General features: G+C 37.4%; 1 protein-coding gene across 6 annotated transcripts in view; it reads left to right on the forward strand.

Annotated features, from left to right (window-relative positions):
- Nucleotides 1-27550, forward strand: part of CCDC171 (coiled-coil domain containing 171) — a 171735-nt gene that overhangs the window by 121968 nt on the left and 22217 nt on the right. The window contains exons 25-26 of one of the 6 annotated variants that reach the window (XM_080573871.1): nt 16218-16263; nt 24444-24596. The exons of 1 other annotated variant lie outside the window; for it this stretch is intronic. In XM_080573871.1, coding sequence (XP_080429997.1) covers nt 16218-16263; nt 24444-24596 — 199 coding nt within the window. Of the gene's footprint in view, nt 1-5274; nt 16198-16217; nt 16264-23117; nt 23173-24443; nt 24597-27550 lie in introns of those variants that run through there. 4 more of the 6 variants (XM_080573876.1, XM_080573873.1, XM_080573872.1 and 1 more) reach the window with 4 other exon arrangements.

Raw genomic sequence — 27550 nt, forward strand, 5'->3', positions numbered from 1 at the left:
TTCAATGGAAGAATGAAAACCAAAGTGAGTGCTTACTTCTTTCATTGTGCTCTCCTGTGTGAATCTGAGAGAGGAAAGCCAGTCATGTAAAGTGCAAGGAAGTCAGACACCGCATATGTTGCATAGTGTGCATGCTTTTCTGTAGTAGTCCTTTCTAATTTATTGTAGATATTCTGTTCTAGATGCAGTACGTTAATTGCAGGAACAGGGTCACAAAATCAAATATTCAAGAGACGTATATCCTAATCTGCACATACTTCATACTATTTCCCTATTGCATGCACATGTTTCAGTGTGATAAAGATTTAAATTGTCTTTTTTATCATGGTTTTATAAAATTGTAGTAAAGTGTAACACCTGAAATTCCCATGAACTTTAGTTAACACAGCTCTATGTCTCTAGCAGAGGGTGGAGTTGCAACTGTTTCCCCACAGTGATGATCACTTTTATGGCTATGCAAAAGGTTCCACAGGTGACATATTTTTGAAGAAACCATCGTAGGAATCACCGTCTTTTAAATACTGTTCTTCTAAATCAGTGACTTACTCTGTGTTAGCTGCCTTCCGCCCCAACTCCTATTCTTTTTTGACCTCTGGAGTACTATAGAAACATTTGTAAGACAACCCATTTCTTCTTCCTTTCTAAAAAGATGAAGAGAAATAGGAGTCTAAAAAAACATAACTCATGTTTGTATAGAGTGCTTGTGGTATAGGAACTAACACACAGCAAGGTGTGCTCTGGCTAGCTTACTGGTGGTGCAGTATTATAAATGTACTTTGTGTTCACCTGACAGCTCAGATTATATGTGGTTACTCTGTAGGTACACAAACAGCATCAATGATCCACAGTCTATTTCCCTGTGAAGTTTTTTTCTTTTCTTTTTCCTGATTAGTTACTCAGTCCCTGTTGGATAACTTTCTAAGTCTATTATATAGACTTCATTTTAAAATTTCCTCTTTTATATAGCTGGGAATCAGCTAACTTGTTTTAATTTCACCGCTGTATGCAAAACTATATTAAGGGCAATCCTGCAATCTTGAATGAGGTAAGGAGTTAAAAGTAAATTTATGGACACTTCTTATTAAAAATAGTGGATGAAACTGAAAAACCAGTAGAGAGAGATGATTGGTGTATCTAACTGATATATGTGTATTTTATAGTTAGTCTACAATGAGTACATTTCACTTAAAGGCCTTATTCTCTGTGAATGTTAGACGTAAGGAGTTCTTTTCCAAGTCTAAATCTATTGCTCTTTGATGGTTCCTTTAAAAAAATTGCAGAGAAATGAGGATTCTAAGTTAGACATTATGGTACGGATTAAGCACTTAGCTATCAGAGGTCTTGAATACTCACAGAACACATTGTTTTATTTTTGTTTTTCATACATCCAGCTCATAGCAGGTGGTTGGAATCAGTAATTAATCCTAATTTTATATCCAGTGTTTCAGAGTGTCTCACTTTTCCCTTATATGAGGGGAAGATAAAAAGCTTGTTTGTGGTTACACATCTACATAGGTTATCTTTCTTCCAAATTTTTCAGAAAACAAGTGGTACTTAAAAGCATGTGACAGGATGAAATCTGCTATTCCTAATTTACCTTGTGAGTGGGAATATGGGAAGTATTGGAATTTTTAAATTGCTGTTATCTCCATATGAGTGTTTCTTGGGCGAGGTATGCTTTCGCTACAGAAAACAAGTGCAGAGAAGATTGGAATAATGAACCTAAGTTGCTTGACTGTGAACTAAGTTATCAGATTTTTTTTTCTGGCATACTTAATTATCAGTGTTTTTTTTTTTCTTCTATCAAGTGGATCCAACATTCCAAATAGTATTAATACTTACAGGGCTGATCAAACAAACAGACAAATGAAGTCCCTGTATAGTAAGTGACTTGCATTTTATAAAGAATGTGTTGTACGCTCTGGCGATAGACCTTTGGGTAATGAAACACTTGGGATGCAAAATTCTGTGAATCTTCTCCAAACTCTGCACTTTATTGAATTGCAAAATTAGATAATGAATTGAAATGTAAGTTATTTAACAAGAAAGTCCTTTCACTGAATGTCTTCTGAAACTCCATGCAAATAGTGAAATGACTACCTAGTGATAAGTATGACTTAATTTATAGGCAGTTGTTAAATTCTTGGAAACTGTAACAGGAATTAGTATAATAGTTTGAAAGTGTCACTTGAGATGGATAAATAATGAAAAAACTGCAATATCTCTATGAAAAAAATTATGTGATGGCTATAGCTTTGAAATACCCTCGTCTGATATTTAATTGCTGTGGAAGATATGTCACAAAGTCATACTGTTTTTTACTAAGCTAAGTTTGAAAGTGCAAAATAAAGTGTTCTTTTTGAGCTACTGAAACACATCAGAACAGGATTTGAGTGTGCTGTTCTGGCCATGCCTGAATATTCCCATGAAGACAAAAAGTGAAACAGTATGTGAAACCTTCAATAAATACAGGATACAGGATGAAAAAGAGCAACTGAAATAACGTGGGATTCTTTATTCTAGTAGTTGTACTTTTCAGATAACTATTTAAATTAACCAGTTAATTTTAACTGGTTAATTTTTAACTGGTTATTAACCAGATAACTTTAATTTAAATTAATCTTTAAATTAAATATTACCAGCTCTTTATAAAATACAAAATTGAATTGTGCTACACCTCTAAGAGGAGGATAATGTACTCTAGCTCTATTCTGAAAGAGATTGTTGGTCACCTAAAAAGTGGTAATTCAGAAGATTCATTCTAAGCTAAATATTTTTACATCATATGTGTAATAAATACTCATGGCAAGCAATTGGACCTAAAAACAATTCATATAGTCCCAAAAGAAACCTAAGTAAATGTAAACATTCATCTATGTATAATAAAGCATTGGTATACAGTAGTTCTATTCATGGATGTAGACGCAGAAGGATAAGAACTGGTAGCAAAGAAACTATTGAAGCAAATTTAGGTACCTCAGACCAGTTTCACAACACCAATGTATAAAGAACTTTGCGCTTCAAAATATTTTTGTGTTTGATTCCCAGCCAGAGAAAGGCCAATACACAAATCAGCAGCTTTGCCTTGTGTAGAAAAAAACTGTTGTAGGTTGGTTTTACAGGAGATTTGGGAGCAGAACTGCCTTTAAGGAGGAAGTCCCAGATATTTTATTACACAGAAGTAATACAGATTCATCCAGCCATTGATGCTAAAAAATTGTGACAACTAGAAACTAGCTGCAGTTGTCAGAATCATATCCACAGCTTCTCCAAAAGATACCATTTAGAGCACATGTGTATGGCTATGTGATCAGACAACCACTGATGTTCACACGTGGTAGCTGCCAGCAGATGTTCAATTAGAGAAAGAGTAATCATTTTCTGTGTCATGGGAACTACCTTAACCTCTGTCTGAAATGTCTCCATTTGCACATTTTATTAATTGGCCCTTTTAATTTGTGGTTGTTTGCTTTTGGTCAATATTTGGCACGGGGAGGGCCTTCCTCCTCCTCTAATATTTGGTTGCTAAAAGACATGATACAGGTTCTAGGTGTTGTTTTAGAACAGAGTTGACGTTCAGAGATGAACTTATGTTGCTGTTTTGCAGGAATTATATGAATTAGAGACTCCAAAATATGTGAGTTTTGTCAGTGAAATTAATGAGAATTTGCCTACTTGGTGTATTTATGTGGTGCAAAGCAAAGGGGATGTGAGGACAAGACTATTGGTAGGCTTCTTGTATAGAAGGGATGCACATACCTATGTCTGTATTTGTCAGCTTTTATATGTCTTAGGAGAAAACATTGCTTTATGTGCTGCCCTTTACCTGGGGTGTGAGAATGACGATCTGGCTGTAGGAAATCTGCATTTTAATAAAATTGTACTTCGTTATAAACCTGGGCTATGAGTGATTTGAGTAAATATATTTATTTTTCATTACTAAGCTCTCCCTTAATTTTGAAATAGTTACTATATACTTGTGGTTTGCTTTCTCTCCTCCAGGTGTGTTCGAGACAGAAAAGTTTTCTTGTGCTCTGACTGCCTGCCTCTCTCTCTTTGTCTCCCTCTCTTTTGTGTCTCTGCCTCTTTCACTGTGTGTGCACGTTCTCTGCTGCACGCGTACTCTCTCTCTGCCATGTGTGCTCTCTGCTGCATGCACGCTCTTTGCTGCATGCACATGCTTGCTGCCTCCCTTCTTCTCTTTCCTTCTCTCCCTTCCTCCGTTTCTGCCTGTTGCTGTGTCTCAGATTCTTCGCTTGCCTCTCCACTCTGTGCCTGTTTTGACCGTTCCGTCTCTGTCTCCCTCACTCTGTCTTGTTTGCTATCCCTCTGTTCTGCTCTCTGTCCCTGCTCTGCCCCTCTCACTCTTTTGGGTTCCTCCTTTTCCCTCCCTGTCTTGTTCTCCCTCTGTTTTCAGTGTGTGTTAGTCTGCTCATACAGGTTTAGGAAGTCCACCTGGGGATTTACATATACTTCTTTTGGTTTTTCTGGTGTTTTGAGGTAATTTGAAATGAAAACTGCAGTAATAACATTACAGCTTATAGTGGTGGTAGTAATGTAGTCAAGTACTGACCTATCATTACTGTTAACACATAATTATAAATTTATGAAGCATAGGTTCCTACCATTTATTTTATGTAAATTATATATTCAAATGTGATGTTGACATGTGTTATCTGATGGTGTTGTAGGTCTTCTAATTAATCAGGCAAACATAAATGTAGTTTAAAGTTTAAGGCGTGTCTTAATTTGTATGCATTTTCACTTGTTCATTAATGTTAGATTTTTGCATAAGAGTTTAGAACTTAAAAGATAATACATAGTTCTGCTGGTGTTTTTTCTCAAAATAAAAAACACTTCCATTCCCGTGTTTGCTTGTCAACTAAAAATTTCTTTCCAAATTGAGGAAGCAAGTGATTTCAAAGGTGTCATAATTCTATCATCAGATTTCATCATCTGCATAGGCCAAATCTTTCAAACATTACATCTAGCTCTGGTATGAGGACTTAATGACATGAATTAATTGTGGAGTGGCTTGAAAACTAAGTTGCTAGTATTTTAAATTGTGTACTTGTAAATCTTGTAAAGATTTTGTAAATCTTGTTTTGGAGCCTTTTTGTTTTGTTTTAATATCTTGAAGAGGAGAAACCTTTTCGACGGAATCTTGAAGGTAGTGTATTTATATATGCATGCACGTAACATGCAAACACTTCTATTGCTTTCTTTTTATTTCCTCCATTTCACCCGTAGAAGGAACTATCCATTTTATTACAGAGGCCAGAATGGTGCCTCTTCTGGAATCTGACTGCTCAGCTTATTACTGGGTAAAACTGTGTCTTCGTTCTCCTGGAGTTCAACATACGCTGTCAACAGAACCTGGGCTGCCCTCCTCCTCTTTTCTTCTCCTCTCCAAAAGAACTAATTTCCTACCTACTGTCAAAATGTGCTGCTTCTGGACTGACCACCAGCCTGCCTTCTAATATATTGTTTAAAGAAAAAAAAAGATTATTTATTAATATCATGATACTTTGTACTTGCACCATGAGTTGAAATGCTTATAAATAAGTGCACTAAACTCATGAGAGTGGAATTACACCTTCTGCAACTCTGATCTTTTGCAAATTCCATTGTACTAAAAATAAAGTTGATGCAATGCTTAAGGAGCAATAATTAACATCTAAATAAAATCTGAATGACCAGATTGAAGAGATTTAACATGAAGAATTCTAGCATCTCCTTGAATGTGTTCAGCTGTTATCTGGAGTCGTGTCTCCAGATAGGTTGCATTGTGACTATAAGTATTTAGAAGCCATTTTAGCATAAGTTATTGTAACTATAACTCCTTTAAAGACAGTATTCCTTGTGAGCATGTATATTTGACTGCACAGTTATGTATTTTGGATGTATTCATGCACCTGACCTGGCAGAAAGCACTCTTTATAGACTATACATAAACCTTTTTGGATTATTTAGGTGCTGCTGGTGATGGTCTGATATTATGAGAATCCTGCATTGTATTCTGTGGTATTCAAATGAATTGTATGCTCCTTGGATCCAAATTCCAAGAGAGGAATTTATATTCCTCTCCATTACAAGAGAGGTTGCTTCTGGCACAAGGATAAACCACCTTACAAGGTTTCTCATTAGTGTAACATAACCACAGGTGCCCAAAATCTCCCCTGAGTTGTTCCAGGATGTTTCTGTGACGGCAATGGTAGAAGCTTCTCTTTGGGAAAGGCTGGTTTTGATAATAACCTTATTAAATAATGCAGCCTTGAAAATCTGAGGAGTTAGAAGACTGTATTTGTTACTGTTTAGATTACTACATTTGTTGCACATTTGTTAATGAAACATAACAATAATGTACATTTGCCCAACACAACATATAACATAAATAGGTGAAGCATCTTCAAAGCATCAGTGATGCTGGAAATCTGACTTATGGTTTGAGTTTCACATCACTTTTTCTTTCTGCTGATTGTGTTCCCAATTTACTCTTCTTTTCACATCATTTCTTCTAGCTGTTTTTTGCTCCCTGTCCTCAATGGGCATTCTGTTACTCTCTCTCCTTTCCCCAGTTGCCCCCGTCCTTATCATTAGCCTCTTTCCGTCACTTTCTCAGCCAACTTTCACTTTTTTGTTTCTCACCTTGCCTTACTTCATTCTAATAAACAGCTAGGGACTAAATGAAGAACCCTTGTTAGAAGGCTTTGTAGTAGCTGATACATTGATTACACCCCAGTGCTGTTAAGTCTTTGACACTTAGGGACAGTAAATATCAAAGTCAGTATCTGTAATCATCAATTAATCAAATACTGAAAGCTGTATCTTTATGCCTTTGAATGCACTAACTTTTATCCAGCCTTTTTTGTAAGCATTATTAATTTTGTAAAAACTTACAGTCGAGATCTGATGCTGATTATCTTGAATGCCAAAGTTAGTGTATAATCATTTAACCTCTCTTAATGGAGAAATTTCTTTTTTGACCCTTTCAAGCAGTTGTGTAAATATCTGCCTTTGTCCACTTAGAATTTTTCATACATTTCTAATTGTGGTATGTGGGTAATCTGTTAAGATGAAACCTGTGCTGATATGTAAGGAAGTTCACTCAGTAGACATGATGATCTCAATATGTATCCAAAGCTGCCTCAGTCAATGACTGCAATCTCCTAAATGCTGTAATTACAAAAAAAAAAAAAAAAAGGCATTGTCCAATAACAGAAAATAACAAATAGTTATCACAGCACCTTGTTTGTTTGACATTTTTTCTCAGGTACTCATGAGGTTATCTCTGTGCAGGATCTTAGGAAAAGGAGTCATTGTATCAGATAGCCACTCCATAGCTTGGATGTGACTGTATTGTTTGATATTGTCTGCATTGTATGCTGTTGTAACACAGATAAGCCCATTCAGAAGCACAGCTGTTAAACTGCCAATAATCATGTGGGTTGCAAAAGGAATTCATGAAGTGAATATCATGAAAGATTAGGAATTGTCTGGAGCCTTACTTTTCATGCTGGTTGTTTTAATTTCAAAAACTAACAAGTGCTAGGCAAGTGAGCCTATACAATAGGATTTAATAAAACAAAGTTAATTACAGAAATATCTTAGTAGCAAGAACAGAGTCAAAACATTTTATATTAATTACATTTAAAGTAAAAAAAAAAACACTCTTAAATGCTAAATCTTTTGTTTACTCGTTTTTCACTTAACTGCTTAGTATTCCGTCATTACAAAGCATCTCCCCAAACATTTGTTATTCTTACTGATCACTTACAGAGAAAAAAAAAATAAATAATACACTATATTAGTGCAAGAATTTTGTATCGGCATCAAGGGAGACATTTCTGCCCAGATACTGCATTTGGTGGGCCTTGTAGTTGAAGACCTGGAAAAGGAAGGGTTATCTACAACTTGAGCGAGTTTATTATGGCTTAGTGATTTGCTGATTGATTTCATTTGCTGTCAGTTAAGGCTCTCTTAATGTCAGTTTTCTTTGCATAATGCCTTGAAATAAAGACTGATGAAGTTTTTCAGATTGATGCCGCTTACATAAACTGACCCTGATTTGCCCTTCTGCATGACAATATAAGTGACAGCAGTTAGAGGAAAATATAGCAATGAATATGCAACTTAAGGATTAAGAAAAACACAGTAAACCTTTCAGAATATAAAACTAGGTATAAAAAAATAGGTCTTGTGTTAATTTCACAATTGTCCTATATTTAAGAAATAGGCCGGGATAACATCCTAAGTGGTATACCACTCAAGTGAAATTCCAAGAGGACAAGTTTTAAAAGGATTAAAAGTTAACTTTTTTTTTTTTTTACCCCAAATTCTACCAATTTGTCATTAATTCATTGCCTATATATATAATAAATACATATAACCAATGTATATATATATGTATTAATAAACTTTGTCTCATAAATTCACATATCTTGTTACCAGTGAGTTTTCTCTTTTATGTACTTATCTTGCAGCAATGCTAATGAAGTACTTTGAAACTATTGTCCTGATTTTTCACTTGCTGAATTGGTTGATGGTCTAGTGATAGGTACTGTTAGAATCCTAAGGTCACAAAGTCCAATGCTTTCATTAGACTGTTAAAAGTGTTCATTTTTTAAAATTGGTAAGTACTATTGCTGTAAGCGTTCTAAGACAAAATCGTCTGAAACAGGGCACTCATTTTTATTGAATGCTGTCCACTGCAGCACCCAATTTTATTGTAATCTTCTTTAACCCTTAGCTTGTCATGGTCTCTTCCACAGAAGCAAAATGGTGGTAAGAAATTAAGGGCTAGAGAGAAAAGGGAGAGGACTGGAGAGTGCTAAATTAATGGAAGGATGAGTAGAGAACTGTTTTGTAAACCTGAATAATAGGGATACACAGCTTGCATGTTGGCAAGTTCACCTGAAAAGGACTGAGTGTTTCATGGCTTCTGAAAAGATAATATCCATGGAAAGACCACCATTTATTTATTGTCCTGGAACTTTGATAGAACTCATATTCAAAGTCCTTTGAATGGCATCCACATCATAATCAGTTTTGACAAAATACGGTTCTAAAATAAAGATGAGGAGAAATCAGTCGCCCACTCCATCTGTGGGGCAAACTCTCAGTGCCCACTTAGTGCTTGAAGACTATAATTTAGTTTGGAGTTCTTTCTGTTCAGAGGCAGATTATGTTAGAATGGGACATATACCCATTAGTGTGTCCTCCTCTTCCTGATCATGACAGATAACACTAAAGGTAAAGATTAGAGAGCAAAGCATGATGCCCTTGCTACTGTCTACAGTGCCAGAGTTTCTTTCCAGCCAGATTCCCATTCTCAAAGCAATCATCCCCTTTTAAAAATAAATTTAATATTGTGCAAAGATAAAGGTTACAAGTTGAAGTTTAAATTCTGAAGTTTTTACAACTGCTTGCAAAGACCATGAGAGTGGATTCTGAGCAGTGAGTCTTCTACATGTCAAAATGTGATGTTTGTCTGTACGTTGGCAAAGGTCACTACTCTGGATGCTTGATTTGTTCTGCATTTATTCTGTGTGAGACTTGCTGCAGATTTTAGTCCTTTGGGAAATAGGTAGTGGGACTGAGTAAACATTTAACGCCTAGAGGGCACATAGAATAACAGTAAATCTGGTTGTTCCTGCTTATAAACTGGTTAGACAGGGGTAAACAAAGGAAAAGTATAAGAAACAGGACAACAATGTCTCCAAAATCTCTCCCATTCTCCAACATTTTAGTTCAAGGACCTCCTGAAACAAAGGTCATGCTTCTGTATTCAATGGCCTTCAATGTTTTTGTTTTTTCTTCTTCTTCTCCATTTATTGTTCCATTGCTTTTTGAATCCATGTAAAGTTAAGCATTCATATGACTTGTGGAAAGGACTAACGTATTAATTATGTACTTTCTGAAAAAATATTTTATGTTTGTTTTGCAAATGGTTTCTCATTCTTGTATTAAAAGAAAGAGTGCATAATTATTCCCAGTTCATCTTCTTTATAGTACCTGTGCTTTGGCATCATCTGTCATATTATCCTCTAAAAAACAGCCCAGAGCAGGTTGAGAGCCTGTGGGTAAAAATCAAGGATCAGACCAACAAAGGACACCTTGTGGTTGGGGTTTACTACAGGTCACCCGACCAAGGGGAGCCTGTGGATGAGGCCTTCTTGCTCCAACTACAAGAAACATTGTGCTCACAGGTTCTCATCCTCCTGGGGGACTTCAACCACCCATACGTTTTCTGGGAAAGCCATGTGGCAGGCAGTAAGCAATCCAGAAGACTCCTGGAGTGCACTGAGAACAACGTCCTTGTCCAGGTATAAGACAAACCAACCAGAGAAGAAGAGTTACTGGAACTGGTTTGCTCACCAGTGCAGAAGAGCTCATTAAAGAGGTTAAGATTGGAGGAAGCCTGGGTTGCAGTGACCATGCCCTGGTTGAGTTTGTGGTCTTGAGGGATATGGGCCTGGCTAAGAGTAAAGTCAGAACCCTGAACTTCAGAAGAGCCAACTCCCAGCTGTTCAGAGAACTAGTGGATGAGTTCCCATGGGACACAGTCCTTAGGGACAGAGGATCTGATCAGATCTGGAAACTCTTTAAGGATATTTTCCTTGGAGAACATGAGCTCTGTATTCCCATATGTAATAAATCAAGCAGAGATGGTAGGAAACCAGCATGGTTGAACAAGGACCTGCTGGTCAAACTTAGTCAAAAGAAGGAAATGCACAGATGGTGGAAACAGGGCCATGTGCCCTGGGAAGGATACAGAAATGCTATCCAGATGTGCAGGGAAGGGATCAGGAAAGCCAAGGCACTGACAGAACTAAACATGGTGAGGGACGCAAAGAATAACAAGAAGGGGTTCTAGAGGTACATTGGCTGCAAAAGAAAGACTAATGAGAGCGTACTGCCTCTGACAAATGAAGATGGTGAACTGGTAACAACAGATGTGGAGAAGGCAGACAGCTGAACAACTTCTTTGCCTCAGTCTTCACTGGTGGTTAAGCTTCCCACAACTCTTTGAGTCCCCAAACTTCTAGGCAGGAGCTGGGCCTGACACAACAACTACAAGCCGATGGGTCTTGATGACATTTATCTCAGGGCCCTGAGGGAACTGACTGATGTAGTTGCCAAGCCTTTCTCCATCATATTTGAAAAATCATGGCAGTCAGGCAAAGTCCCCAGTGACTGGAAAAAGGGAAACATCACTCCCCTTTTTAAAAAGGGAAGAAAGGAAGACCTGAGGAACTACAGACTAGTGAGCCTCACTTCTGTGCCTGGGAAGATCACGGAACAGATCCTCCTGGAGACAATGTCAAGGCACACTCAGGACAAGGAGGTGATCCAGGACAGCCAGCATGGCTTCACCAAGGGCAAATTGTGCCTGACAGTCTGGTGGCCTTCTATGGTGGAGTGACTGCATCAGTCGACAAGGGAAGACAGACTGATGTTATCTTCTTGGACTTTTGTAAGGCCTTTGACATGGTTCTGCATGACATCCTAATCTCTATATTGGAAAGATATGGCTTTGAAGAGTGGACCATCCAGTGGATAAGGAATTGGCTCAATGGCTGCCCCCAGAGATTAGTGGTCAATGGTTCTATGTCCAGGTGGAGGCTGGTGACAAGCAGTGTCCCTCAGGGGTCTGTCTTGGGACTGGTGCTTTTCAATATCTTCAGTGACATAGATGATGGATTTGAGTGCACCCTCAGCAAGTTTGCAGATGACACCAAGCTGAGTGGAGTAGTTGATACAACAGAAGGAAGGGATGCCATCCAAAGGGACCTGGACAGGCTGGAGAAGTGGAACCATCTGAATCACATGAGGTTCAACAAGCCCAAGTGCAAGGTGCTGCACCTGGGTTGGGACAACCCCAGACAAGAGCACAGACTGGGGGAAGAAGTCACTGAGAGCAGCCCTGCAGAGAATGACTTGGGGATTCTAGTAGACAAAAAGCTCGACGTGAGCCAGTGGTGAGTGCTTGCATCCCAGAAGGCCAACTGCGTCCTGGGCTGCATCAACAGAGGTGTGGCCAACAGGTGGAGGGAGGGGATTGTCCCCCTCTGCTCTGTCCTTGTGAGGCCCCACCTGGAGTGCTGCATCCAGGTGTAGGGCCCCCAGCACAAGAAATATGTGGATCTGTTAGAGCAAGTCCAGAGGAGGGCTACAAAGATGATGAGAGGGCTGGAGGACCTCTTGTATGACGAAAGGCTGAGAGAATTGGGGCTATTCAGCCTGGAGAAGAGAAGGCTCTGGGGAGACCTCATTTCAGCCTTTCAATACTTAAAGGGGTCTTATAAAAAAGGTGGAGAAGGACTTTTTACTTGGAGAGATAACAGGACAAGGGGAAATGGTCTTAAACTAAAAGAGGATAGACTTAGATCAGACATTAGGAGGAAATTCTTCACTGTAAGGCAAGTAAGGCCCTGGAACGGGTTGCCCAGAGAAGCTGTGGATGCCCCATCCCTGGAGGGGCTCAAGGCCACGCTGAATGGGGCTTTGGCCAACCTGATCTAGTGGGTGGCATCCCTGCCTACGTCAGGAGGGCTGGAGTTAGATGATCTTTAAGGTCCCTTCCAACCCAAGCCATTATATGATTCTGTGATCCTACCTTTCTCTCCCACTCCATCAGCAGTTATTTTTTTCATGATTTCCAAATTACAAGAAGGTGAAAAACACTAAAAATATTTAATAGTTTCTACATTTGGTAAGTAGCGGAAGTGATTTCTCTATGTTACTGACATGCATAAGCATAGTAGCTCATAAATCTGTAGTTGTAAAGTTCTGAAAAATGACTAAGGAAGAAGTGTGCTTCTGAAATAATTAACGTGAAAGGTAGTTTGGAAAATGCTGTCCTCTACAGTGTTTATAAGTTATGACAGCCTGAAACCTGTGGGTTAGAAGTAGTCCCTCTGATTGATCTTCCTTTAAGGTCACCACACAAATGCATGAAGCTGCAGTGCCTGCAGTCATTACCAAATCTGGTGAAAGAGTGACATAAAAAGGACTTTCTCCATCTAGTTATAAGACTTTGCTCTAGTGTATTTTAACACTTTGTCCTAGGGTATTTTAATTCTCATCCAACTGTTAATTAATACTTTATGCTGTCTAGACAAATTAATCTCACCAAGGACAATCCTCCTTCGTCTTCTCCTTTCAGTGTTCCTATAAACATCCAGCTTTATAGACACAGTTCAAAATGTCACTGTATCTTCTCCTCTTATGCTTCTAAGGAGTTGGATCCAGTTGTTGACTATTGGCCAGACAAGGGAATGGACCTTATTTGCCAGACTCCCAACCTAATTATTTAAATTCTATTCTGCAATCTGATGATATTTTTCCATATAATACAAAATCACTTGGTGCATTTGCTGAAGACAAATCAGAAAATCAGTGTCTTCTGAAGTTTTATCTAAAAAAGCTCATCAGAGAACAAGTCTTTAAATTGTTTGTCTGAGTGAGGACAACTGGAGCTTTGCCAACGGAAGAGTTGTCTCTTGTCTTCGTCTTTAAAGCTGTTACAAGTGAGCAACTTTCTCACTTAGCTTGCTGACCTCTTGCAGAGAAGGGACTTAAAACCAGACTCGTGTATAGTGGTGTCTTACTCATCCACAAGTTTTTATCACGTGTTGATTGAGATTTACCCTTCAGAGTTGAGGTAATCCATCTTCTATATGACCAATACCATAAAGGTAGGCAAACAGATTTTTTCTTGACAAGGGTTTTCTTCAGCTATGCATACATTGTTGGTAGAACTAGACATTCAGAGATGACGAGGACTATTTTATCCATTCTTCTTCAGACTATGATGGTTAAAAGCAAGGCTTGGGAGGAAAATATTTATTTCATACTAAGCTTAAGGATAGCCAATGATCAACCTTGGTGTCAGTACCACATTTGTCAGATGTTGTCTGTATTTTCCAACTTCTGTTTTGGAACAAAGAATGCTAATGTGTTTGTTCATTGTGAAGGTCAGTAGTAGACCCTGTGCTCATACAATTTCCTTTGACAATTCAGGTTTTGCGACAAGAGACATTGTCCCTGCAGTTTCTAATAAAACATTTTCATGGTGTAAATCAGGAATCAAGTCTTGAAATCAAGTCTGAGTGAAGACCTAGCCATCCCTATGTTTTTTTGTTTTGTTTTGTTTTAATACAAAATTTGGTATGAAGCAGATTAGTGATATCACTGAGTTTAGACAGAATGAATGGAGAACACTTGTCCATTCTGTATGTGGCTATGGGCATTAGAGTTTGTTCATTTATCTGAAGACTGCAGTTAAGTTTTTCTAGATCATTGCTTCATCATTACTTGGTATGTCTGAGACTGAGTGGTGCTTTTTTGTATGCTGGCATAATGAATTTATGCACATAACTGATTTTGGGGTGAGAGACAGAAGTGAAAGATTGGTTTGCTATTCAGGGTAACAAGTATACTTTCAGGCTTCCTGACAAAATCAGAAAACATTGCATTAAGTAGGATGAAATATTTTTGTTGAATTAGAACACAGTACTACCATGAGCACTTCATAAAAAAGCAGGGGAAATGAAGTGACTATATCACAAAACTTTGTAGCATTCTAGTTCCTGGGTTCCATTAGATCAGGGCATTCACCTACAACCTGATATGAATATAGACATAGTAATGGTTGTTTATATATGAACCACATAATAGCAGTTCTCATATCCACTCAATCTGCTGGAATGGACCTTTGTCACTCCTAACAAATGGTAACTACAGCATAGATTATCTCCATCTTTTTGCATGGAAAATACGAGGTGGACAGATTTCCCTCTGATTGCATATTTTATTTTATTTTATTTTTTATCTTAATTCAGTTTGAAGATGTTTTAACCTAAAACTAGGGGTTAGACTAGATGATCTATATCCCTTCCAACTTGGGATATTCTGTGGTTGACAAGCTGCTTCCTGTGGCCAGAAAGGAATAATCTATATCCCTTCATAGCTCTAGTCAAAATATTTAAGGAAATCTCTATACTGAACCTACCTTTTGGAGGATGATAATATTCATTTGTTGGAGTCAGCAACAGACCTTTTCTACAGGGGTTAAAACTAAATTGATATTTTTTCATGAGTCCTAAAAAAATATATTAGAAGTCTCAATAGCGTCTATTTGCCCACAGAGCATTTTCTTTACTAAAAGTAATTGAAATTGGTCTTAAATAATTAATGGAGTACCTTTTAAAGCCAATGATGGAACTGTATTTTAATTTTCAGTAAATTTATTTTTAGTAGTATGTTGACAAATAGTCTTTGAGTTAGTTGCTTTGTTTAGATAGTTTGTGCACAGCATTTCAGAAGAAAAAAAGTTATTCAGATCTAGTACTCACATTCAATGTGAGGTTGTTTCAGATTTTCCTGATAATAACCTCATGTGTGCTTCTCTCCCTGCCTTAAACTTTTCTCATACACATACAAATACAATTAATCCATTAGATTTTATACAGTTATGACTTACTGTTTGGGTAATTTTTATTTAGAAAAAAAAGCACTGTTTTTTTTTTTGGGGGGGGCATACCAGATGTCCTACTGGTATGTAGGAGTGCCATAAAAATCAGAAGGAATAAGCTTATCTTTATTGATTCTGTTTCTTTAGACTTTGTTGTAAAAATAGAATTCTGTGCTTCAACTTTTTTACATCTTCTGGTTGCAAGTTGTCACTCCAATAGACCAAAAGCAACATGATCCAGTTACAAGCAGCTTCTACCTGCACTTGACATTTACATGAATTTTGATGATGTTTTAATCTCGTGTTACCTTAATACTGAATGCTTGATAGGACACTGTAGGTTTTTGAATAAAACTGCTACTGTTTAGTAGAATAAAATACAACTGCTGCTGTTTAGTTCGTCTTAGTGGAATGTTGTGCTCATTCTGGGGACATTCTCACACTTAGAGTTTATTATTTTCAGTGACTAACTTTCCCTCTTTATTCCCTGCCTAGAATATATGTGGCAAGAGAAAGCTGAAAGAAATGTACCAGTGTAGAAATTCTTTCACTTTTCATTTCTTTCTTGCCAAAACCATTTTCTTGAAAATTATTTTCCCTCCTGACAGACTAAAACATTCTTTTTGTATCAGCAGTTTGAGTAGGGGTATAATATATTGGTAGCATATCCCTTTAGCTGTAGCTTAAACAGTGCATTCTTCGGGGCAGCAATTGTTTTTCCTTTATATCTTTCATGCAGGTATGCTTGGCTTTGTGCAACAGACAGTGAGAATGGTATTTTGCGTGTAAGTATTGTCAGCCTATAAAAATCTGCGTTTTCTTAATCCTGTGAAGTGGTAATTTGCTTGCACGGTCCATTACTGAGTAGTAAAGTGTACAGATACCTTCTTTGCTGTAAAATTATCAGGATTCTTTCTATGTGATTGTACCAACAAACACATTGCTTGATGGTCTTAATCTGTCAGTTTCCAAATCAATGTTATTTTTGAAACTTGTATACTTTGTAATAATTTCCTTGGCAATTGTTGTTATGCCCATCCACTGTGGTTTCCAGTAGAAGTACTTTCCTTTCAGTCTCTATTTCAAAGCTCCCTTTTCAATTTTCTGGTAGGAAGTCATGTCATTACCTCTTGTAGAGAATCTTGCCTTTTATTTAGAGCTTCATTCCCTTGGGCTATCCTCTGAGAACTTCGGGGTAAAGTAATTGTTATTGAAGCGAAGGGGATAAAGTTAGGCCCCGTGTGTGGCACTGAATCATGTTGGGTTGGGAAAAAAAAAAAAAGTTGTAACAGAACTGACCTGCTTTTTGGCACATTTAAATTGTGCATGCCACGCTCGAATGGAACCCAACAAAAAGTTTAGTGTCGAAATGAGATACAAGGAGAATAGATCATTAAAGAAGTGCCAAACAGCTGCAAAAGTGCAATTTTGCTGAATGCTGTTTCCCTTGAGTTTTTTTCCTGATGCCTGAAAAGCTGCTCTATTTACATCCTCCACTGATGTTGCCACTAGACATTTTGGACTATGGGTCAGGGCAGACAGAATGGGATTTCAAATGCTAAAATATATGGGGGAAGTGAATTTTAATCCTTTTTCCCCAAATATAGATAACCTACATCTATAATAATCTGAAGTCTTGCTTCTGAGAATGAAAATTAATTGGAGTATGTTTTAATTTGTGAACATTTTAAACTAATCTTTTTTATGTCAGTTTGAAGCAAGGCAGTAATAACAGGCATTGTATAGGTTATCTATTAAACATATAGAACTTCAATCTGTGGAGTTTTATTTTCACACCAGTTGCCTTTGCCTGCACTGTACTTCACCCAAATTCTGTACCCTAAATAGAATTCTCAGTCTTTTCAGATTGTCATCTAAACAACTTGTTATACTGAAGTTAATCTTTCATTCTTCTGAAGCCCATTCATTATTCCTTCTCTTGTTCTTTTTCATCTTTTTGTATATGTTGCCCTTAGGTAAATTTACTACCTACTAATATTCTTTCTAGTTGAAGAATTTCCTGAAGGGAGAACCTAACAGGCAAATGTTAATTTTGACTTTTTTAATACTTTTTGTTTTAAAGCACATTGTGTAAAGGAGATGATTTTGTTATTCTGGCTGCTGTATGTGATGTTACAAATGAAATGCTTACATTGTCAGGCTGTTAGTCTGATACCTTTTTGTAAGCATCATTTCACACCAGGTCTCCTTTAGCTTTATTCCCTCTAAAAAGGAGATGCAGTTCTGGGATAACAGCAAGCCCAGAAAGATCCTGTGTCAATCATACTATATGGAAGTTAAAACATAGAAATTGGTTCTTAATCACTGGGTAACTTCAGAATAGTCTAAAACCTTGAATGCATACTTTCACTTGCAATTATTTAGAATTCATAATTCACATAAAAATGGTTTGTTTCGAACTGTGTTCATTCTCATTAGAGAAGTACTGAGGGTAAGGAAGATAACATGCATGGTGCTTTAATTTGGAATAAAAAAATACTATTTTTATAATGTATAATAAACATTAAAACTTTGATGAGAGATCTGCTAATTTGCATATGCTGATCTGTATATTTCCTGTAACATATTTCTATTATGACTGAACCGATAACTGAAGTTCGAGTAACCTACAAGTTTCAAATTAATTTTTTTTAAAAAAAGCTGAATTTTCTTCTCATTTCATGTATCATGTTTCTTAAAGATTGTTGTGTACTAGTTAGTACAATGCCATTTTTATGTTAAATAAAGTATTCCTGAAGATTGGAGTCTTCCAGTCTGATAAATTCGTACATGCAAAAGCTGTTTTAAAGCATTGTAAAACACTGTGCGCCTTAAAATTTGTTCTTCTAGAAGTAGTGTACAGCACAAGGAAATTATAAGTTATTCAAAAGTAAACAGTATATTGATTTTTATTTTATTTTAATTTTTTTTTGGTTTGGGGGGAGTCTTCTGGAGGACTATCTCTAATGTTAAGTGTTCTCAATCCTTTTTAAGATTAATTGGAAGAAAGAAAGCACAGCTTAAATTTTGCAATTTTGCCCTGCGGTTCCCTAGTTTGTAGTGTATGAACAACATTAAATTAATTTGTCTCGTTTGCACTCTCAACCCAAGTTTGTCAGCTTCACCAACCTGTAGCATGAGCCAGAAGTATGTATGAATCATAGAATCATAGAATATCCTGAGTTGGAAGGGACCCACAAGGATGATTGAGTCCAACTCCTGGCTCCACACAAGTCTACACAAAATTTCAGGCCATATGACTGAGTCCAAAGAGCACAGTCCAAACATTTCTTAAACTCCGACAGACTTGGTGATTTGACGACTTCCCTTGGGGAGCCTGTTCCAGTGCCTGACCACCCTCTTGGTGAAGAACCTTTTTCTGATATCCAACTTGACCCTCCCCTGTTACAGCTTGACACCATTCCCTCGGGTCATGAAAGAGAAGAGATCGGCACCTGCCCCTCCACTCCCCCTTGTGAGGAAGCTGTAGACCACGATGAGGTCTCCCCTCAGCCTCCTCTTCTCCAGGCTGAACAGGCCAAGTGACCTCAGCCACTCCTCGTACGTCTTCCCCTCGAGGCCCTTCACCATCTTTGTAGCCCTGTGAGTACCTTCGTATTAAAGATGAGACATCTATGAACAGGTCATAAGAACCTTCTTCTTCTTACACCTGCTTTGAAATAAACATCATCTGTTAATTTCACTTAAAACATGTTTAATTTTTGTTAAATTTCACGTTTGTTTTTTTTTTTTTATCTAATTACATGCTTATCTGCCTATCTTCAGAGAATGGAGCACCAGTAGGTGGCTATGCATATGGTTTTGCAATGCTCTTATCTTGTCTTAACAGGCTGGGGAGTCAGGCAAAAGGACAAAGTACAAAATGTTCAAAATATTCAGAGTTCCATTTCCTAACTAATCAGGATTTGAAATTTAAAATACTTTGTTCCTTTACTCAGGGAATATCACTTTCTTCTATTTTTCAAAATTTTCTGATTCAGTTCAAAGATAGATAAAGTATTTATTGGGATTTCTAGACTAGGATGCTGTCTTAAACAACAACAAAAAAGTTCCTTAGATGTACTGAGGCTTAATGTAACTTGTCCATTGAAAACTACACTTGAAAATAGGACTTTGGCTCTCTTGCAAATTTCAGGAAAATTTCAGGAGAAAAGCATCCTTTCTCACAGAATCACATGGTGGTTGAAGTTGGAAGGGACATCCGGAGGCCATTTAGTCACTCCAGTCAAGCACAGCCACCAAGAGCCAATTGCCCAAGATGTCCAGATGGCTTTTGACCAAGGAAGGATACTCCACACATTCTCTATGCAACCTTGTTCTTGTGCTCAATCACGTGCGTAGTAAAGAAGTATTTCCTGGTGTTCAGACAGAACCTCTGCTTTCCTTTTTGTGCCCATTGCCTCTTGTTCTGTCCCTGACCACCACTGAAAAGAGCCTGGCTCCATCCTCTTTGCACCCTTCCTTCAGGTATTTACATACACTGATGAGACTTCCCCTGAGCCTTTTGTCCTCCAGGCTGAACAGTCCCAGCTCTATGAGCCTTTCCTCATAAGAGGAAAGGGTGCTTCAGGCCCTCAGTCATCTTTGTGGCTCTTTGCTGGACTCTCTCTGATATGTTCATGTCTCTCTTGTACTGGAAGGGGGCAAAACTGGACTTTGTGCTCCAGGTGTGGCCTTACCAATGCTGAATGTAGGGGAAGGACTACTTCCCTCAACTTCTTGGCAATACTTTCTCTAATGCAACCCAGGACACTATTAGCCTTCTTTGCCACAAGTCCACACTGCTGGCTAATGGTCAATTTGTTGTCTACCATAGCCACCAGTGCCTTTTCTGCCAAGCTGCTTTCTAGCTGGATGGCCCCATACATATGTATTTGTACATGGGGTTTTTCCTCCCCACATTCAGGACTTCACACTTTTCCCTCTAAGACATCATGAAGTTAATTTCAGCTCATTACATCCCGTTGAGGTCCCTCTGGATGGCAGCATGCCCCTCTGATCTATATGAAAATCCTACAAGTTTTGTGTCATAAATTGTTGAGGGTACATTCTTCCTCATCATCCTGACCATTAATTAAGATGTTAAATAGGACTGGACTCACTATGGGGTAAGCCTCAAGTTACTGGCTTCCAAGTAAACTTTGCACCACTGATCACTGCCTTCTGGGCTCTGTCATTCAGCCAGTTTTCAGGTCACTGTCTGCCCATCCAGCCCATACATCAACAGCTTGTACATGAGGATCTTACAGAGGACTTGCTGTAGTCCACGTAAACAATATCTACTGCTCTCCTCTGATCTGTCAGGCTTCTCATTTCATTGTAGAAACTTAACAGGTTGGTCAAGCATGACTTCCCCCTGGTGAGCTCATGCTGACTACTACTGATGATTTTCTTGTCCTTCATGTGCCTGGAAATGGTTTCCGGGATTAGCTAATCCATCACCTACCCAGGGACTGAGGCAAGGATGACCATCCTGTAGTTCTCTCAGTCCTCCTTCCTACCTTTCTTAAAGACTGGAGTGGCATTTGCTTTCCATTAATATTCAGGCATTTCTTCCAATCATCATGACTGAACAGAGATTATAGAGTGGCCTCACATGCTAGCTCCCCCAGCACTCGTGGGTGCATCAGGGCCCACGGATGTACGTGTGTCCAGTCTGCGTTGTAGGTATTCCATGCCAACCTTATGAATACATTTTTATCCTGTGAGTTGCAGTAAGTTACCAGGTAAAGTCATGCTTCTTTTTTTCAGGAAGTCCTGACTTAGTGTTGGAGCACTACAATTATGACACTGAAAACACTTCTACCGTTATAACTTGCTTCTACTATTTCAGTATAGATGTAGATGTATGTAGATATGATGTAGAACTTTATATAATAGTGAAGTCTTTTATAACATGACATTGGGTGGAGTAAAATGTTGCTATAAAAACCAAGTTCAGCTGACTACTTCTTTTTCTTTGATTAATGCAGAGTAATTCATTACAATTATTGCTGTTAAAATTGTAAAAACTTATGTAACTTTAACCATTGTTAACTTGTATCCTCTGTTCCATCCTTAGAATGACTTTGTTATCACAGAATCACAGAACTGTTAGGGTTGGAAGGGATCATCTGGTCTAACCCTCCTGCTTAGGCAGGCCCACCTAGAGTCAGTAATGTTTAGAATTAATATTATCCAGCCTCACGATTACTGTGCCCTCCTTGGTTAAGTCTTCTCTCCACTACTCATCTGTCTGAAAAGGTTTTAACTTTTGAAGTGGTCCGAGTTGCATTAATATTGCTTCCTATAATGTTCAGGGATCACTTCATCTGACTTTTCTGAATAGAAGTCATCTTCTGATGTATATTTTTAAAATGTTTACATTTGTAATGGAAGGCAAATTTTTATTGTTTCAGATGTTCTGTTCCCAGTTTGCATGTCTCAGTATTGCCAATACATTCAAAACAGGAAGTGCTCGCTTAAATGCAGATCCTGCAGATATGCATGCATGTCAAGTTTTGTGCTATAAAAACTGATCGGGAGGGTTGCTGAAGTATCTTACACCTTATTGCTATGTATACTTAACAAAAGAAAGCACTCCTTAGCAGGAGAGCAGCAGAATTCTGCAGAGCAAGATGGCCCTTCTCTGAAATTCTATTAACAGATACTGTTGTTGTTGAACAATTTCCAGAGCTGCAGATATATTTTTATCTGTAAGCCACAAATAGGAATTTAAATTAAGCTGCTAGACTCCTTTAGATACAAGTTTAATAATTATTTGATAGATCTTATAACATGTAAGTGACCAGGCTCTATCCCCATTCCATGTGTATCGAGCTTCCTAGTAAGTGAAACTTTTACTATGGAAAACAGGTTTGTGACTCAATGTGTGACTGACATGAGTTATGGAAAATCGTACGTAAATGAATGCCTTCCAGTGGCACGTCTAAAAACCCAATGTATTTTCCTTCCTGTGGCATTTAAAACAACTGTTCTGCACACACATTCTCAAGGATTTCACGTCACCCACCGGAAGACCCTAAAATACTGTTTTCCCTAACCTGACCCTGAGTGAGAGAAATCCAAGCTGACCCTGACTCTTCTTCTTCCAGCTAGGGCGCTGGAATATACAGAAAAGAATGCATACCTAGGGTGCATAAATGCTACTTTGCACATCGCTAAAGAATTGTAAATAACTTAGAAATTTCTTCGTTCTGGGCTAAAAAAATCTAGATGTCATAGAAAAAAAAAGTTTGCTATACCTGAAAATAAAAGCTGGAGAATTAATATGTTTTCCCTACATTGATTCCATTGATTTTTGGACTTTTTAAACAAGAGAAAAAAATAAATATCTGAATTTCAGCTATGAAGGAAATGATACTGCTGTTTCAGATAACTGAATGGGCTTATAGTGGCTTTGGAAATGTAAGGTGAATCTATGTAGATTAGTGGCTTCACTAACTTTGTGGTAGTGGGGGTGAAAGGAAGATGGTAAGGAATCCTCTTTATGCATTCTGACTTAGTGATACCTTTAAATATCATGTGGGAAGTAATCAAAGGAGCGCACAAGATTTTATTTTCTGTGAGACACAACTTATTGTAACATATTGGTATAATCCTTGCTTATGAATCACAGGCCCAGTCCATGGAGATATTTCATCATATCTGATTTTTAACGTATGGACAGTTGCTATATGAAGGCTCTCATGCAGTTTTGTACAAGGTGTAAGTTGTATCCACATTGTTGTTTGGTATTGTTTGTCAAGGGCTGCAGCATTTTCATGAAGTTGAATGTAAATGAAATAATCTTAAAATTAGAATCAGAGCTCACAGAGGCAGATTTATAAAACTATGTCAATCCACTTCTAGGACTAGCACTATAGAATTGAAAATATTTTGGATATTCTTTCTGATGAGAAAAGATATGATGGTATTAATTTACCACTGTTTTCTACATTTAACAATGAAAAAAAATGTTTGACTCCAGCTGCATTAACTTTTATTCTCAAAAGCAGTAGTGTGTTTGAAAACAAAGAAAGGAAAACAGTAAAAATCTTTGTGAATGCCTGTTTGTGGTACCAAGTTTATTTTTGCCTATACCACAGAATTACATTCAAAAGACAAATTTCATATTATCCGTAATATGTTCGTACAGTAGAAACTTGCTACAGGTCATTTCAGAAGGGAAAACTGTAACCTATAAAATGTGATTAACCAGTTGTAAGGAAGTCCAATAATCTCAACAGTGTTATACTATTTAGGGTAGATATAAAGTTACCAATACTGCCAAATCATATGTACTCTCTTGTGCTGCTAACTTTATTATCAATCTGATCAATATTACACGGTTGGGACATTCTTCTACTATATACATGAAAACAATTATATTTTCCCAGCTATATTGTAATCAGATTGTTTACTTTCAGGGGTCTGTAGGTTTACTCTCTTTCTTTTGTTTCTGCCAAATTAATTTTAATTTTTTTTTTTTTTTAACATGGAGTGGGAGGATTAGTAACTCAAGTCGTTTTGGTAGTATGAACATTAACCTGAAGCTGTGTAGTGATTCTTTGTAGAAGATATGAACTTTAAGCTGAAATAGTGTAGTGATTCTTCGTGAAAAGAAATTGAACTTGCACTGTCTTACATGTACAGAGAGTGAAAAGTAATATCAGCTGCTCAGTGCAGTATGGCATGTTTCTAAATAGTTCATCAACACCTTCTAATTAGGGTGCACAGCAATTTTCTTTAATGCTATTCATATTTAAGATAATAGAAGGAACACAAAGACCCATTTAAGACTTTTAAATGTTTGTCCTGAGACTGAAATTTAGCTTGCCTTCTGACCTTTGTTTGATTTTTTTGATTAATAAAAGTTAGCTCTTATGTAATGAATTTGGGCATATGCTATTTGGCATTAAAGTATATCCTGCCTGGCACTGATTATTTATTTTACTTTTTAAAGGCCATGATTAAAAGTTTTATGGATGTCTACCAGCTTGCAAGTTCCAGAGTTGACATGTTAGTGAGAAAAACAGCATCTCATCGGCTTCACACTGCAGTGCTAAAGTCCAAGCTCCAAACAGCTTGTCTTCATGAAAGTGAGAACTTACAATTGGTAAGTCTGCTTTTCAACTAATTTTTGTCATTTGGACGTAGTTTCTGAGCATCTCCCTTCATGCTGCACAGTTTCTGTAGTGGCAAGAGAAACCTTCTGAGACTTTTTCAGAAGAGAAGGGGTGATAAAAGTTAACACAAGGATTAATTTTACTACTGTATCTTCTGTGAGGACCTGCTCTTTGCTGCTGTCACTGGAAAAGTACACATTGTGATTTCTGTCTTTGGCAGTACAACAAACAGCTGAATTTTGGACCTGAAGAATTTAACTCTCTAAAGATATAGCACCCTATGAAAAGAAACTGTTATTAATTGTGCATGTAAAGACAGTGTTAATTAGGATACACGATTTTTTTTTTGTAGATGGTGATGAATAATGCATCTCACTAAAGGAAAACATTGTGATCCCATTATAAGGTTAAAATCCAATTTCAGAGATCATTTCTTGTCTAAAATGTTGTCCACAAAGATACTTGAACTTGTTTAAGGCTAATAATGTGATTCCTCAGATCTGAGAAGTGTCTTTAGGGGATTGTTGAATGCAGATGTATTTGTCACACAGGCCAGACACATTAACTGTCAAAGATATATGGTCAAGTATGTCTAGAATGAGACTTTAAGTTGTGCAACTTGCATACACTTGATAGATTTCTTCTCCATCTTTCTTCACTTTTCCACACAGGATTAAGAAGAAAGCTTTAGGAGGTGGGCTTTTTTGTTGGTGTTTTTTTTTTTTTTTGTTTGTTTGTTTTGTTTTGTTATTTTTGGGGGTGTTTTTTTTTGGTGTTCTCTCCCTCCTCTTTTCTCATCTTTTATTCTTGTGAAGCTAAGGACCATAAGGAAAATCAGGATTGTTTGATTTTATGCTTGAAACATAAAATCCTGAAGAAGAGAGCAGTCAAAGCAAATGGCATAGACACCTCAGCAAACGTATATCCAAAGGTTGTGACTATCACTTTTGTTGTTTCCAAAATAATTGCATTAATTTATTATGATGCTTCTAAATTGTATCAACGTGGTGGAAAATTAGCACAAATAGAAAATATATTCATCAGTGCTGAATTTCACTTTTAAGATCTTGAGATGATAATTGTTGAATGAAAGCGTTATTTGTGGCTGTGCAACCTTTCTAAAAAACTCAATGAAATTGCTTCACTGAAATTGCTTCTTTTCTCCTCCAACTGGCCTTTCTTTATGTTTCTACTACATTTACATTTGTCCTGCTGAGCCTGTGCCCAGTGTAATTGGGTTGCTCCTTTGCTTGTTATGATTGTTTTTGTTGTTTAAATCAAGATGACCACTTGTATACTAAAGATTGGGAAGTCTGCCAAACTTGCTGCAGCGAGGTTTGCTTTCATTTGGTTTGAGAGAGCTTTTAGCAAAGATTATGCTAGTCCTGTCTATGAAGGTCTATGCAGTGGCTTGATTTGTTACAGTGAAAACAAACAAACTGCCCCCCCCAGCTCTCTGATGCCTGTGATTAAATGCAATTCTTTCATAAGTAATTGGTGTCTGCCTACAGTATCAATGTACAGATGATACTGTTTGTATTGTAGTACTGTCTGTGGGCCCTTCTGTACAACCCGCTGAGGAGACTAAACAGTTCTTCTTGAGACAAGGTTTAATTTGAACCTCAGCGTAAGTGTTAATCAGAAGTGTTCTAAAATTTTAATGTAGAGGGGAAAAAAAAATCAGAATGATCTCAAACTTCCTTGAAAAGAATTATATGTATTTATAGGGTATTGTTTAATATTTGTATTGTCTGTAAACTTTGTTCCTAATATTCACAAACATTGCATGAAACATGAGTTTTAGTAACTTCATGGCTTTTATTTTTAAGGTTCAGATGACAATGTCCAATTCTGATTTTGAGGAAGTTTGCACTGACGCAATTAAAGTATTAAAGTACAGCTGACTTTTTGGTTGATTATTTTCAGTGAAACGGAATAATGCCTTTCTCAGGCATCTGTTGGGTTTCATAATGATAACACACTTAGTTGTTTTCAATCATTGTTTAATCACACACCCAATTCAAATAACAAAGCAAACAAAACTTTTTCATGTAAGAGAGAAACACAGTAACTGGGCTGTCTTAATTAGTTTAGACTGTATTTTATTTTGCAGAACTTCTTCTGACATATGCTTGTGTTCCTAGAACAGTGAGCTATTGCTCAGTGCTGAATCAAATTTTTGAAAAGTTTTTCAGGTGCATACCAAGTGAGTGGACACCTAGCTTGTAAGACCAATTTTTATATCACTATGTCATGACTATCTCTTGGTGACTTATATGCTGGTTGTATAAGGTTATATGACCTCCCAGCTGTCCGTTGTAAGTTTGGGCCATTTATCAGCGTTGTCTTTTGCATGTTGAGGAGGTGTTGCCTTCCTAATTGACCTTTATGTATTGAAATTTCCTAACTGCATTGCTTTTCTTTCTATTCACACCACTTCTTTTCTCTTCTGTTGCTTTTTTTTTCTTTTCTTTTTTTTCTTCCTTCTAATAATTGAACAAATCTGATTCAATAAGGCAACATCAGTGATTCTGACTTCTCATCTTATTCTAAGTGTTTGAATTGACATCTCCATCCTCTTCATCCTCCAGTCTAGTTCCAGGCCAACCACTTTCCTTCTAGTCAATAGAGTTTAGATTCTGAGGTTGCTATGTGTGCTCATGCTAATGCCAACAGAGAGGAATAGGAGGATTATTATAGGAGGAAATAGAGGAATAGAGGATTATTATGTGGGGTGAAAGGATGTCAAGAGCAGAATACCTGTGTGCTCTTTGTTAGAGTCCACCTGTCTGTCTGTTGTACCCATCTCTGCTGATTCTTCCTCTGTGCAGATGAAGGCCCCGTGCATATTTCATTCTTGCAACTCTTTAAAATTCAGTATGAATAAAATATAGACTATTATTTTTCTAGCTTAACCCTTTTTTACCTGTTGTTCCCTGTTTCT

This window comes from Anser brachyrhynchus (genome assembly GCF_964034855.1).
Source record: "Anser brachyrhynchus genome assembly, chromosome: Z".
Lineage (NCBI taxonomy): Eukaryota > Metazoa > Chordata > Aves > Anseriformes > Anatidae > Anser > Anser brachyrhynchus.